The following is a 14,510-nucleotide window of genomic DNA, read 5'->3' as shown; positions in this document are numbered from 1 at the left end:
AAGACAGCAGCAAGCTCCGGATAGAAACAAGGGACTGGGGACTGACTGACTGGGTCCAATTAATATGAAGTAACTGTGTTTTAAATGGATGTATTTGAATGGTCTTTTATTTCAGTTTGAGTTCATTTAAAGGCCCATTGGTTCCTCATGGTAACTGGTAAAAGACAAGCAGCCCAAAAAATGTAGTTAAAAGAGCCAAAATGAAATGGTAGAACGTCAGTAAATTGGAATTTGGTTCAACAGACAGTGTGGGAACATAGGTACAAAATCAAAGTCTGAATAGAAATGGCTTAGGATCAAGTTGCTTGAAACAAAGAATGTCACATCCAGAGCAAAAGAAGAATATGCATTGCATGGGGCTTGTTTTAAACAATTACCTTATGGCATAAAATTCAATCCATAAGGTCTTCCGGAGACACCATCTTAGAACAATCTTTCCCCACAAATTTGACATAAGCTTATGATTTTTAGCTGGATCACTGGTTTGCAAAGCCACAGGTTAGGCTTTCAATCCCCCCCCCATGCCTCTTGGGAGAAAACCGAGCCTTGGGCAAGCTCACACTCCCGGGGATACCCCTAGAAGAAGAGAATAGGAAACCACTTCTGAGCACTCTTTACCTAGAAAATCTTGGAAAGTGTGGAATCAACTTGGTATTATGCAGTTATTATAACCGAAGTACCTACCTATTCATGCAGGCCTTACCTGTATTGTACAACCCTCAATATACATGATCTGTGAATGCATTACAGATCTGTATATTATGTATGTTGTAATGTTTGTATTTGTATTACATATACTGTATTGAATGTTTATTATTGCACACCACATTGACATGGTTTGAATCTATTTAAGAAATATTCATAAATAATAAAAAGATATGGATTTTAAAAGACTCTCCTATAAAAGGCACAGAAACATCTGAAATATGGATTTGTTACCAGATGCGAACAATTTATTGGATGACCAGCGCAAAAGTACTTAATGAACAAATTGAGACCAGGAAAATCATAAAATACAGAAACTCAAGAGTACTGGAGTCATGAAATGAAGAAAAAAGTCCAGATTGTTACAGCTGAGCATTCAGGACAAAATAAATATGGGTGAAATTACAGGAAGGAGAACGTCTTTGCTGAAAAACTGGGAGGCTGGCTTGGATATGTTTTTGGAGTTGGAGTTGCTGCATCCACGGGGAAAACTGCTACCATTAAGTCCAAGAAAAAGACTCAGGCTTAACTCCCCCAGAAGTGGGGAACCTTTGCCTGCTCCCTGGATATGTTGGTCTGCTCCTGCCAAGAGCACCTGCTGTAAGCCATACTGGAAGGGCCTGAATAGCCCTGGAGAACCAAAAGTACTTCAACTTGTGCTGTAACCATTGCACAACACCGTCATCTCTGATAGGACCACAGTAGTGCACTACATGGACTCTTCTCACATCACAGTTCTCTGGAGTCTCTATAGTCAAGTGCGCTTTCTCATTGTCTGAAAGTACAACCAAGCCGCTTTTAGTAATGAACCAGATTTGCTGTAGGGGGGCGGAAATAGAAATTAAATTTGGGTCGAATTGGGATTCGAACCACAAACGCTAGGAAGGGAAAGGAAAGGAATAGGAAAGCTCCGCCCTCTTGATGCCTCTTGGCTACTGAAAAAACGATGCATAAAGTCTCGCGATACTTTTCAGAGGCGGGACGGCGGCGAGAGACTCGAGCGAGAGCGAGTGAGAGATGCGTGTGGGCGTGGCCTGGCTCGAGGCGCACGCGGGATCTCATTGGCTGGCGGGCAGCGCGTGGAGGGCAGTGGAGAGCGCCACGTTCCGAGGAGAAAGAGAGAAGCAGCCCAAGTCGGGGCGGGAGGTGGGGCGAGGGAGTGGGCGTGGCTTTATTTCTTTTTAATACGGCGCGCCAGCCAATGGGGTCCGCGCCTCTGGCTTCAGTGCGTACGTGAGTTGCGCGGCCTGCGCGCGCGCAGGAGCGACGGGAGTCTCCTGCCGGGTCCGCCGAGGCGAGGGCTGGGCTAAGATGGCGGCGCCCGTCCTGCTGCGAGTCTCGGTGCCGCGCTGGGAGCGGGCGGCCCGTTACGCCGTGTGCCTGGCCGGCATCGCCCTCTCGCTCTACGCCTGTCACCTGGAGCGCGAGAAGGGCCGCGACCTCCATTACCGGGCCCTCTGTGACCTCAGCGAGCGCGTCCGCTGTTCCGCCGCCATCGCCTCCAGGTCAGGCCCGCCAGGGGACCCGGCCCAAGCTGGGGTGGGGGAGTCGGGAATACCCCTGATCCTGTCTAGAGGGCGTTTCACCTCATCCCACTAGTCCCTGAAATGAGAACTGCACGTGTCCAGGAATTCCTCGGGACGGGGAACAGCCTCTGACCGTGGGCAGAGCATAGCTGCTGCTCCCGCCACGAAACCTTGACTTTAGTGGCCTTGCTGATCGCCTCTAAGCCCTGAACCACAACTGTCCCTGTCTAGCATGTGCAGAGCGTGCAGTCTTGTACCTTGAGAAGCCGGCTCTAGTCGTATAAGAGGAAAAGGGGGGAAAAAAGAGTTAGTCTGCCTAAAAGTTTTTTTTTCGCCCAAGCCCTGGCAACGTACTTGTTCTAGTCTTGTTGCAGCACTTTGTGGCTGTAAAAACTTGCTCCGGAATGTTTTCTGGCATCTCAGAGCAGGTTTTAAGGGTCTTTATTGGGATCTCCAGTAGAAATAAGCTGGGCCATTGTGATTGTGATTGATTTATGGAGATCCCTAGATATTAGGAAGTGTTGTGCCTGTGAAGATTATATGGTAGAGTCTATTGGTCTCCCCCTCCCCCTTGTTGCTGCAGGCACATTAAAGCATGTGTTTTTGTAAAGACATGCCTATATTGTCGCTGATGTTTCCCTGGACTTTTACCTGATTTATTAGATTGATTGTGTTACTCCCTGTTGACTGAATTCAAAAAGAGAGGTTGGTGGGTGGAAATTTGAGTGGTGAAGCCAGCAGGACCAGGAAGAGATGTGTGTCAAAGTGCCATGTAGATAATAAGAGAAGTCAATATATCAAAAGATTTTTTTGAAAGTTGCTTTCCAGGAGGGCAGCATTTTTAATTCATTGTGTCAGGAACAAAAATAGCCTATTATGTCAGGTATTTCTGTAGACTAATATACTTCATAATTGTGTGCTGTCAGGATTATGTGGGTTTGAAGTACTGTACAGTACTTAGAAGTGGATTGCCACTCTTTTCCTCTCTCAGTTGTTTGGGACCCCCATGCAGCTTTCCCAAGGAAACAGCAGTAACCTAAAGCACATTATCTCATCAGCTACACAAGTTCTGCCCAAGCTTGGGTGACCACTTTCTTGGGAGGCACAGAAGGGATTCAGACTCCTTGGTCAGAGAGGTGCTTCAACCCACTGAACTAAACCAGCACTTTCTGTCTACTAAAGCCTGCTGTATCAGAGACAGTCATTTCACAGACAGATTCATTCATACTGGGCCAAGAAGGAAGAGTCAGAGACATGAGCTGTTTAAAAATAATGAGGCCAGGAAGCTCAGCAAGATGCATACCAAACAAGTGAATCTGATAATCCATCTATAAAGCAAAGGAAAATCACGTTGGAATGGATACGATCTCCTCCTAGTTGGCCATGGACTGGTTTAGCAAGATTATTAGTATCTGTTAAGATCTTAAGTGAAACAATCATTTCCTGCAGTGGGCAGGTCACTCTCACTATCTCTGGAGCTCATCTGACACAGACAGATCTGTGAATGCATTACAGTAGTTACCACACACTCTCTGAAATTGGCAATAAAGAAACTTCTATCTAAAAGGGGCAGATCTTTATTTTAAGTTTACATTAAAGTGAGGAGGAATGTCTGGGAAATGTAATAAATATCTGCGTATTTTTTTAATAAGCTGGGAAGTTGGAACGCTTGATTTTCAGTAATGTAATGAAATGTGCCTGTCCTCTTTCCAAGTTTTCTTTCCAGCAGTGGGTGGAGAAGACGGACACATTCAGCACATTGTTTTCTGATTTTCAGGGCTTGGACTGTTTCTCCTGTTTTCTTTCTTGCCTGATGATGCTACTCCGATGCCGAGCATTTTGGGCTCCTGGATAAGTTGATGACAGTGATGGTGGAGAGGCTGTTCTGTGCCAGCAATGTGACTATGCTTAGGTGGATGAAGGCTGGAGTGTTTTTGGAGGACGGGGTGTGGTAGTGGATGAGAGCAAGAAGGAAGCAGAGAAGGAGAAGCATGGAGCGAGGTTGCACTGACTTCATGTGAGGCCTTTCAGGCTTTCGCTGTCTTTCTGACTCTGTGGGTTTCATGAATCAGAACACAGTGAGAGGTCTGATGACACCTAGTGACCCTCTTTAAATGAACTGAGGCAACAGTTTGTAGAAATTAGGACACTGGGAGGAAAAGAAAGAGCTCTTCACAACAATATGTTTACAAGGACTAAGACTGAGTTTAGCTCTCTTCTGTGGTTGTTAGAAAAGGAGATCTTGCTGCAGTAGATTGTTTAGGGAGGTGTGGGCGAAGTCCAGCCTTCAAGAGGGAACAAACATTGGAGGCTGCCTTCTACTGATTCATGTCCTTGGTCTGGCTATCCCAGTGTTGCTAACAGTGACCTGTAGCTCTCCAGGCGGCATTCAGACAGGACCTTTTCTTAGCTCAGCCTGGAGGTCCTGATGGGGAAGGAAACTGGGATTTTTTTATCCCATACACAAAGCATGTGCTCTGTGACTGAACTGCAGCCCCTTCTCAACTGCAGTTCCCCTCAGTTCTAAGAAAGAAAAAGATCAACACTGGATCAGAACCAACTAGTTTCTTATGAGAAATCTACCAGGAGGATGTGAGTGTAACTTTTTGCCCAAGCCCAAAAAACCACTAAGAAGGACGGCCGGGAGGTCCCATAACACCTGGAGGGCTTCATTTCTCCGACCCTAGGGCCAGCAGGAAAGAAGTCTTACCAGTTTAAGAGAAATGTTAAGCACCTTAACCCTGGAAGCATCAAGGAATATGTTTTACTATAAACAGATGCAGCAGCCTTTGTATGCACACTATGAACACTTCCCACAATCATATTAGTAAAGAAATTAAGTGATAAAAGGAGTCTCCAGGGAACATGAAGTGAGGCATGAGAAAGCCATCCAGTGCTGTTGGATGTTGTGTGGCTGCTACTTCCTATGGAGTTTGTGTCAAAATTTTGAAGTTTGTTGCTGCAAAGAATAGCCAGGGCCAACTCTGCAGATGTTTTCCAAAGTTCTGGATCCAATGTTTGTCTCATATGGGTGCTGTGTGTGCTCTAGGATTGGCATAGTTCATATCCGTAAGACTTTGGACCCTTTTTGCAAGTTGTATCCCATACTTTGAAAGGGAGCAATGATTCATTTCTCAGTTTTACTTTTGACAAGAAGTACAGAGATCAGCTGTCATTTCATATGCACTCTGCAGTCCTGCCTACTTTTAGTCTGGTGTGCTAGAAAGGCCCTGAGCTGTTTGCCTTGAATCTACAGTTGCACCCACATTCTAAACAATTCAGCTTTTCTTCCTTTCTCTTGTCAGAAGTGATCCAGAAGGGTTTTTGGAGTGGAAGAATCAGCTGACGGGGGCTTTTGCTGATCATGTGTCTCAAGGCCCTCTAAAACAGTTTACCACCCATCCCATCCACTCTGAAGATTTTTGGCATGGTTGTAAAACAAACTAATTGGAGGTGATGGTTGTCATAGACACAGGGCTTGCTATACACCATAAGATTTATGAGGAAATCTTAAGTGTGTGAAAGGCTTTCATCAAACGGTTCACTGTTGGATGGTCCAGAGTCTCAAGATTGCACTCTTCATATTTGTCGTGTTGACTTAACGATTAGGAAAATATTTCTGCCACACCCATAAATGCAAGATATTATTATTCCTCCAGGTTCAGGAGGAAGCCATGCATTTTAGCTTCACAGTGATTGAACGTAGGGCAGGGCCTCTTCGTGTGTTGCCTGGATTCTGGGCTGATCTCTGTTCCTGTTGAGTCTGAGTACAAACCTTGTTATTTCCTTGAACAAAATATTTCAAGGTAGCATTTGTATTTCTCCTCTTCTCCACTATCTTCACACCACCCTTGTGAGGTAGATCAGATGGAGAGGTCACCCACTGAGTTTCGTGGCTGAATGGCATCAAGGTGGCTTCCCTAGGGAGTAGTGCCACACTGACTCACACAGAGTAATGTTTCAGGTAAAAGCTGGTAAAGCCTTCTTCTTTCAGTGTTTCAATAATATCAGAGTGGATAGTTTCTGGCTCTCCGTAGATTGCAGTCAGACTGCAGCTTCTCTGCTGCTCACTGTTGGGAGTGCTGATTAGGGTTCAAAGGAATTGCAATCTGCATAATGTGATCCTTCAGTTTTGCTCAGAGCTCTGTTGGCTAGCCAGGTGATGTGATGATTTTCCAACCCTATTTCTTGCTAGGTCACCATCCCTTGCAGACTGAACCATCTTTCCTTTTCTGCTAGTGTCCTCCCCTCCCTCCTTATTCCATTGTTTTACACGCCTGGTGGTGATGGGGTTGCTTGAAGCATTGGCATGACATGTGAGAACCTAGGAAGACTGTCCAACTCCCCCACACCACACCAGGATGGGGCAGCAGCCTGGAGACATCTCATTTAAATCTGAAAGGAGTTTAACTCTGTGTTTCTTTATTTGGGGTTTATGAAGGGGCACCCAAGGCTTTACCCAGGCTTCATGCTCTGGAGAGGACACTCCTCAGTTCAGAGCATGTTACCATAGTCTTTCGAGACTGAAGGATGCCTATGAGAGAGATGAAGGGGCACCCAAGGTTGTTGGCAGTGCCCTGGATTTGGTAAGTGCAGGCAACTGAATAAAGATGGAAGCCTCCCTGACCTTATTACCCCCGAGCTTCAGAAGTATTTGGGAAGCTGTAAAACTTCTTGTCGCTTTTGAATGCCTCTAGGAGTCTGGGCATAGAAAAGCCATACAGATCGAGCAGGGTGGGTTTTCTTGAAGGCTTTGTGTTTGTTTGAAAGAAGCAAAGTATGTTTGTCTGAATCAATGAAAGATCTTATTTACTGTTTCCTGACTTACGGTTTTATAAAGAAAAGATGTTTGGTTAATTTTGTGTATAAATATGTCTACATTCATTATTTTCAAGATTTAATGTGATTTTTCCCCCTTCTGTATGCAGATCCTCACAACCACCTTTAACCATCTTGGTCACCCTCTTCTACATATGTTCCAGCTTATCCATATCCATCTAAAATGGGGAGCAAGGGCAGAAGTGGCCATCTGGACAAATAGGGGATCTCATGTGGGGCCTGAGTCGTATAATTCCTTTTTGCTTGGTTGTGTCAGACTTTAAGCTTTGTATCCTGATAAGCTGAGTACTAGCAGAGCATGACTGAAGGACTTAGAGTTTGAACCCAGTAACTTTTGAAGAGGAAGCTTAAGGCAGCATTTGTTGCACTGGATGGAGATGGGGTTTGCTCAGGGTTCCTGCTTGACCTTTTTGGATGGCATCAGGTGACTTTCCTCTGAGTCAGAACTGGAGGTGTTTCAGAAACATGGTGGACATGAATAAAGTGGGAAATAGTTGTAGGTTGTGTTTGGCCATGTTCTGAAGGTCCTCTGAAGATAACTCCTGTCCTTTGAAGATGATGGCCACAGAGACTGGCAAAACGTTAGGAAGAAAAACCTTCAGAACACGACCAAACAGCCTGAAAAACCTACAACAACTATTGGATCCCGGCCGTGAAAGCCTTCGAGAATACAGAAGTGGGAAATACTTGACCCTACAAAAACTTTGTGAATTCAAATTTCCACTAGCTTTGCATGAAAGAAAAGTTGGAGAAGAGGCGAGGAAGTTAGCCTTGTGCATAAATCCAAAAAGGTGACTGGACTCTCAATCTTCACGTGGGTTGTTCTTTTTGTAGCTGGGAAGGAACCAATATGTACTACCTTACTTTATGTGGCAGTCCAAAGGTAAGGTTCTTTGCCATAGGCTGATGGGAAAAGACTGGTAAATATGAGATTCGTGGACTTTTCCAAGGAGAAATGCATTAATCACTGGTTGAGGGTTAGGAGGGGTCACCTGTTTAAACTTGGCATCATCCACTTTTGTTAAAATGTCTTACGCAGTTGTGTAGTCTGCAGGTGAAATATTTCCTGGTATTGGGTAAAACTGCAAAAGTTTGCAGGGTTTTTTTTCTTTTTCAAATATTGCAAACATGTGTGCATAGTCAGTGGTTTCTGTTAGACTCCTAGTTGAAAATTAGGCAATGTGTAAACAGTTTGAGAATATGAGGTGGGAAGGGAATTATGTTGCTGTAGAAGCACCCAAGCAGAACTTGGGAAAGTCAGGGGTGGGGAAAAATCTCACTAAGGTGAGCTGAACTGTGGAGTTGGTTGGGATCCCCAGGGGTCATCTAGTCCACTGGTTCTTAACCTTTGTTACTCAGATATTTTTGGACTGCAACTCCCAGAAGCCTTCACCACCAGCTCTGCTGGCTGGGGTTTCTGGGAGTTGCAGTTCAAAAACACATGAGTAACAGAGGTTAAGAACTACTGAGTCAACCCTTGTTTATGCAGTAAACTGAAGTATCTTTGGGAAATGATTAAGGCTCCTGTGGGTGGCCACCCCGAAGGAGGCCCATAAGTCTTTCTACAAGAGGTAGGGCCTTCTTCACAGTGGCTCCACCCTTATGGAACCAGCTTCCAGAGCAGCTCTGACTAGCCCTCTCCCTTTTGATATTTAGGAGGCAACTAAAGATGGTAAGCCTTCAGAGAGGCTTTCCACACTAACCCTGCCAGATCACTTTTTTTCATCTTTATTTTTTGTTTTGTTTTTGTTTGTTGTAATCTCCCAGAGTAGGGCCTTGGCACTAATTGGAGCGGGATATAAAATGAATGAATGAATGAATGAATGAGGGATAATCTAGCTTCCGTTGAAAATCCACCCACAGGACTTGGCTTCTAGACCTTTCACCCTCTTCTGGACGTATTCCACGTTATCCATATCCTCCCGAAATGATGGGTGCAGGGCAGAACTGGACATATGTTCATGCTTTTCTCCATCTCTCAATCTGGTAGTGTTTTTATTCTTATAACCTGGTAGTTTAGAACATCTCAAGGGACAGATATTCAAACCGGGCGCAAATGCATAAATCTGAAACAAGTTTGGATTGTGTAGAGGGGAGCACTGCCAAAGACAAGTTTTAGCAGTAGCTGAGAGTGAGAAGATGAACATTGTAGACCAATCCACAATTTTTAAATTGCCTCATAACAATGAAATTATCTGAGGACCTAAAGGGCATGCTGTTGTGGATCGTCATCAGCCACTTCTTCCTGTGGTCTGGGGTAAGGAGTTCCTTTCAAGAGAAATTGAAGATTTACTGCAGTGCTTTCCTTCAAATGGGCCTGTCTTACAAAGGCCGCTGAGGATTATTGAAGGCCTCGCCTGCATTCTTGTGAGGCACATTGAGCCTTCCTGGGTTCACACAGAGGCACATTCAGAAACTAAACCGCAAGGCTGTGGTTGCAAAGTGCCTAAACCACTGGGAAAATTTAGGTCAGCCAAACCACCAAACCAGGCTTTGTATCAACACTGCTACCTTTGTCTTGGCCATTTGTTTCGTAAGATGTCAAGGAGGCAAGCTTTTCTAAAGCATCCATGTCCTGGTCAGGCTTAGGCTTCTCTGCCCTGCGTGTAGTCTTTCACAAGTCAGAAGGCGAGCAGCCCAGCAACATACAAAAGTGGTCATATAAGGCACCCTAAGGATATAGGGTTATGTGATGCCTGTTAGGCAGTGCCACGCTGTGAGTGTTTGATGGAAATCCATGGTACCCCCCTGGAGTGTGCCCTGAGTCTTGTGTGGTGAGTCTTGTCTCAGAGCATTGAGAGGATACCGGGTGTAACTTTTTGCAGAGAGTAGCGTTCTCCGCTGTGAGATCTTCCTGGAGGGAGCTTGCAAAGTTGGCATGTTTAGACCATATTCTTGGCCTCGCCTTTGTGTGTGTGTGTGTGTGTGAGTGTGTGAGTGTGTGAGTGTGTGAGAGAGTGAGAGTGAGAGAGAGAGAGAGAGAGAGAGAGGAGAGAGGAGAGAGAGAATCTCCCACCCCCTGAGGGCAGAGCCAGAGTGATCTCAGTTAAAAATGGAATTCCCTGTGTGTGGTTTGGGAATGGAGTCTGTGCAGTTAATCCAGAGGCATGGGTGTATCAAGGTATAGGACGATTTTTGGGCTTGGGAGGGATTCTCTTGTTGCTATTGAACAACTAGCTGTCGTTGTCTGCCGATTCAAGCCCTCGGTTAGTCAAGCCCTGCCAACAGTATAGTCTCTTCCACCTAGCAACACCCCTCCCAAGATTTTGTGGTGAAGACCTTCATTTGTCCGGCAGGGCTGTTTGCAGCTCACCAAGCGCAAGTGGGAAGAAGGGGTTTATCCTTTTGGGATCCTGTATCCTGGCATGTTTTGACCTCTCAGACCTCGAATCATTTGTATGGAAAGCAGATGCCCCTAAGTGCCATGAGAGAGATTTCTTTCCACCAGAAACCCAAAGAGTATTTTAAAAGTCTCCCAGTCTGGCTGTTAGGTTTCTAGGAAGCAGAGCACACGCATGGGGAGAAGGTTTGCCTTTATTTTATTTTATTTTATTTTGGTTGAGAGTTTCCAGAACCTTCTAGCTGTCATGATTTGGTGTTCTCATCCACAAAGCCACTTTTGCAAGCTCTGCTTCTGTGGAAGAGCTTGGAAGGCCACTGTTGCACACAGACGGAGTTTTCTGCTGTTCTTAGAGGGTTAAATAAATTCTTGGCATGCATTGCCAGCAGCTGTAAGGAGAGCATTCTCAGCCAACTGCAGAAAGGCAAGTTGTGTTTTTTTGTTTGTTTTTTGTTTGTTTTTTTGCAGGGGTGGCAGAATGTCTGCTTTTTGCATGGTGAAGGCATTGTGGAGAACCCAACTAGAAGCCCCCTGCCATGAGAACACCATACCTGAGCCAGGCTGGGGTTGTAGGGGATGGCCTACTGCGTGCTGAACATACATACCCCGCCCCCCTTTGGCTTCTCATAGCACACCTCTGGGTTAAAGAGAAGCCCAGTTGTGTCTCGCATGGCCAGAGGCTTGGGTTACCTCTGTGGCCAGCTGCTCTCCTTTGTCACATTGCCCGCTCCCTATTTGCCCAATTTGGGCATTCTTTGCCAAGCATTCCAGTGGCATCGTGACTCAGATCCCCTTTTTTTGTGGGGGGGGGCATAGGGGAGGACGGCGGCTGCTGAGTCACAGGGTGTTAGCTGCAGGCATTTTTCCAGCTTGGCACCATTTAGGAAGGCTTTAGCATGGAACTGGGGAACACACCCTCTTGGCAACTGAAGCTGTTTTGCTTAGAAATTATCTTATCAACCGCAGGCAGCTTGTGGAACGAGCATGGGAGGAGGCCTTGTCCCAAAATTTCAGGGCATGGTTAGACCACCCCTCTTCCTTGGCCACCGGCTGCACCCACACTCTCCAATTGCTCTCCCTTGAGGTGCTCCTCGCAGGATTTTTTCTTGACATGTTCCTTTCATTCTCCGTGGATATTGCACTTACTGCCCTCTGCAGAGAACCCTCCTTGGCCTGTCCCGTGGAAAAGGGTTGTGTTTTGTTTGCACAAACAACCGTGCTGGTGTGCTGGTGGCATGGGAGGGGCGGGCGCATTGGGGAGAATCTCCAGAGATTTTTGACCATATAAATGATGGCTACATTAACCTGAAATATCTGCACTTTCTGGATCGAGATGGGGGTCACTGTGATGTTAAAGGACCTGGAAACCAAGCCGTGCAAGAAACAGTTGAGGGAGTTTTGGTAAGTTTAGCTTGCAGATGTGAAGATCTGAGAAGTATTAAGACAGTTATCTTCAGGTGGAGCTAGCTTATTTCCTGCTCCTCTGGAAGGCTGGGACCGAAATCAGTGCATTCAAATTACAGGAAAGGAAATTTGAATGGAACATTTGGACACGCCCCTGTTGACAATAGCTTCTTGACTGTAGAATGGGTTGGCTCGGAAGGTGGTAGATTCTCATTCGCTAGAGATTTTAAACAGATGTTGCATGACTACTTATCAGGGATGTGTTAGCTGTGGATTTGCTGCATGACTATGGGGTTGCTCTAGATGACCCTTGGGGTCCCTTCAGGTGCTACAGGTCTCCTTCTAATCATATTTCTGGGGTATGTGTGAATAATGTATGTCATTTATAATTATTGAACTCTGTGGGCAAGACTTCTTTTAAAACTGCTTTGCTGAGTATCAGACGCCCTGAAGCAGGAGATGGATGAAACCACTTTGTCCCAATGAAATGTTTTGGTTCACTCTCTTGCAGATGGGGTCGAGGTTTTGGCCTGCTTGGCTCTATTTTTGGAAAAGACAGTACAATAAACCAACCGAACAGCGTCTTCGGCCTTGTGTTTTATATACTACAGATGTTACTTGGTAAGTATCAAACTCCACCGGATGCTTTTAATTAACATAGTCCTCTGCACTGAGTATTCAGGGTCAGTCAGCCTCTGGGTCAAATACGTCTTTAGTGTCCATTTCAGAGTCTGTATTCATTGCTGCCTTTCCCATCGGTGACCATTCACCTTTTAGGAATGTAAGGTTGGAGCCAGGGGCTCACACACACACTTCACTCGTGGTAAAGCCTGAAAATCTGCAAACAGAGCTGCAGAAGGCTCTCCACGATCAGGCAGAGTGATTTTTTTCACCCCAGGGTGTTGATGGTGGTCATACCTTGTATTTATAGATTGGACTCAGCAAAATGCACTCCCTGACCCTGCTCCAGAGGATGTTACGTTACTTTATCTCAGTCTCTGGTTTCTAACCCTTGTGGGCTTGCTTTTACATGTGCATGATGGTGTTTGCCTCATCTTCATCCACACCCCCATCCGTCACTGCTTCCCAGCAGTCCTGACTTTCCCTGTTCTCACTGTCTGTATCTGTTCCGCTCTTCCTGCTGTCCTCCTCCAGCGTGTAAGCACCTGGGGCCAGAGACTGGCCTCTGGTTGCTTGTGCTGTCAGAATGCCACAGGAAGATGCTGTGTGAAAGACTTACTCATCTCCTCCTTGTGGGGAAACAGCTGCAGTGCAGCAGCCAGGAGAGCCTGTGTATGTGCCTTTCTCTGCGGGAGTCAGCGCTTCTGTGGCAGCCTCAGCCTGACTGTGTTTCTCCACTGCATGTTGGAGTACCTTCAGAGGCTCTGGATACAGCAAACTGTGTTTTCTTACATGAGCCTCGAACATTCTCAAACTAATGGAAGCGGTGTCTTAAGCATGTTGCACACAAGTGCTTCTCGTTGGTGATAGGAGGGGGGGTGAGACAGCAGCAGATGACAAAGCAGATGTCACCGCTCTTCTTCCTCTTCCAGGTATGACAGCGAGTGCAGTGGCGGCGCTAGTCCTCATGATGTCCTCCATTGCATCCGTAATAGGATCCTTATACCTGGCCTACATCCTGTATTTCGTGCTGAAGGAATTCTGCCTTGTCTGCATCCTGACGTACTTGCTGAACTTCATTCTCTTTATCATCAACTACAAACGACTAGTTTACTTGAACGAAGCCTGGAAACGGCAGCTTCCCCCGAAACAGGATTAACTCCCCCATGAACTATTTTTTCACTGACAGTCTTTGAAGACCTGGCTTCCGTTTTAAGATTTATTTCACAGCCAAAAGCAAGCAAACAAGAATGATTATTGTTGTTATTATTATTATTGGTTTTTTTAAAATTCTTCATATCAGATGCTTTCCCCAAGAAAACCATAACTTGATGTCACCATTGCAGTGAATCAAAAGGAAGGGGCCCTTAGGTAAAGTTTCTGATGATAAGCTCCGTCTCTTGAGGAAGCGCCCGAGGAAGTCCCGGAGCCAGCAAAGACAAGCTTTAACTCTACTTAGAAGGAGTTCTGAGTGGTAAACTTTACTCCTTCTCATTTTCTGCACCCGCTGCCCTGTTTGAAGTATGATAACACTTGCTTAGTACATCTCCAGTCTGTCTGTAAATCCAGTTTGGGAAGCTGACTGGGAGATAATGGTTAATTTGTTCCAAACTTTATAGGTACCATATGGAATGGCTGCCATGTTATACACGATTCGCATTTGTAGCTGAGGGGATATGACCCACAGTAGATGCGACAAGAACACTTAGTCCCCCCAACCTTGTATATAACACTCAGAAGAGTGGTGTGCGTCCTTGAGAAATGGGAAGCTCGTCACCATTCGGCCAGGTTCGTTTGGGAGTGTTAGTGACCTGAAGAACTGTTTTGTCTTCTCAATGGGAGATTTCATGTTTCGTCTAAAGCTGGTGGAGGGGTGGGAGGGAGGATGAAATGGCTCCTCGCTCTACAGCTAAAGATTTCTTCTCTTGTAAAAAACGTATCTAAATGAAATGGAGTTTGATGCGGCGAGGTGCGTGCATTGCAAAAGAACAGTTTCTGTGCAGTACCGACAAGTAGTCAGCGAAGCTCTTTGGCAGAGGTCCAAGATCTTCCTTGAGGACACAAATCTGAGTGTT

The 14,510-nt window shown here is 45.7% G+C and overlaps 1 protein-coding gene across 1 annotated transcript; it reads left to right on the top strand.

Moving 5' to 3' along the window:
• Positions 1-1,924: 1,924 nt before the first annotated feature.
• On the top strand, positions 1,925-14,500 carry VKORC1L1 (vitamin K epoxide reductase complex subunit 1L1). The gene is made up of 3 exons (XM_020803954.3): positions 1,925-2,210; positions 12,326-12,435; positions 13,368-14,500. Exons 1-3 carry the CDS (start codon positions 2,017-2,019, stop codon positions 13,592-13,594), a joined length of 531 nt encoding a protein of 176 aa, XP_020659613.2. The 5' UTR covers positions 1,925-2,016; the 3' UTR covers positions 13,595-14,500.
• The last annotated feature ends 10 nt before the right edge of the window (positions 14,501-14,510 follow it).

Source organism: Pogona vitticeps, chromosome 7, assembly GCF_051106095.1.
Source record: "Pogona vitticeps strain Pit_001003342236 chromosome 7, PviZW2.1, whole genome shotgun sequence".
Classification (NCBI taxonomy): Eukaryota; Metazoa; Chordata; class Lepidosauria; order Squamata; family Agamidae; genus Pogona; species Pogona vitticeps.
The sequence above is the reverse complement of the archived record's forward strand: the minus strand, read 5'-3'. Positions and strand labels throughout refer to the sequence as shown.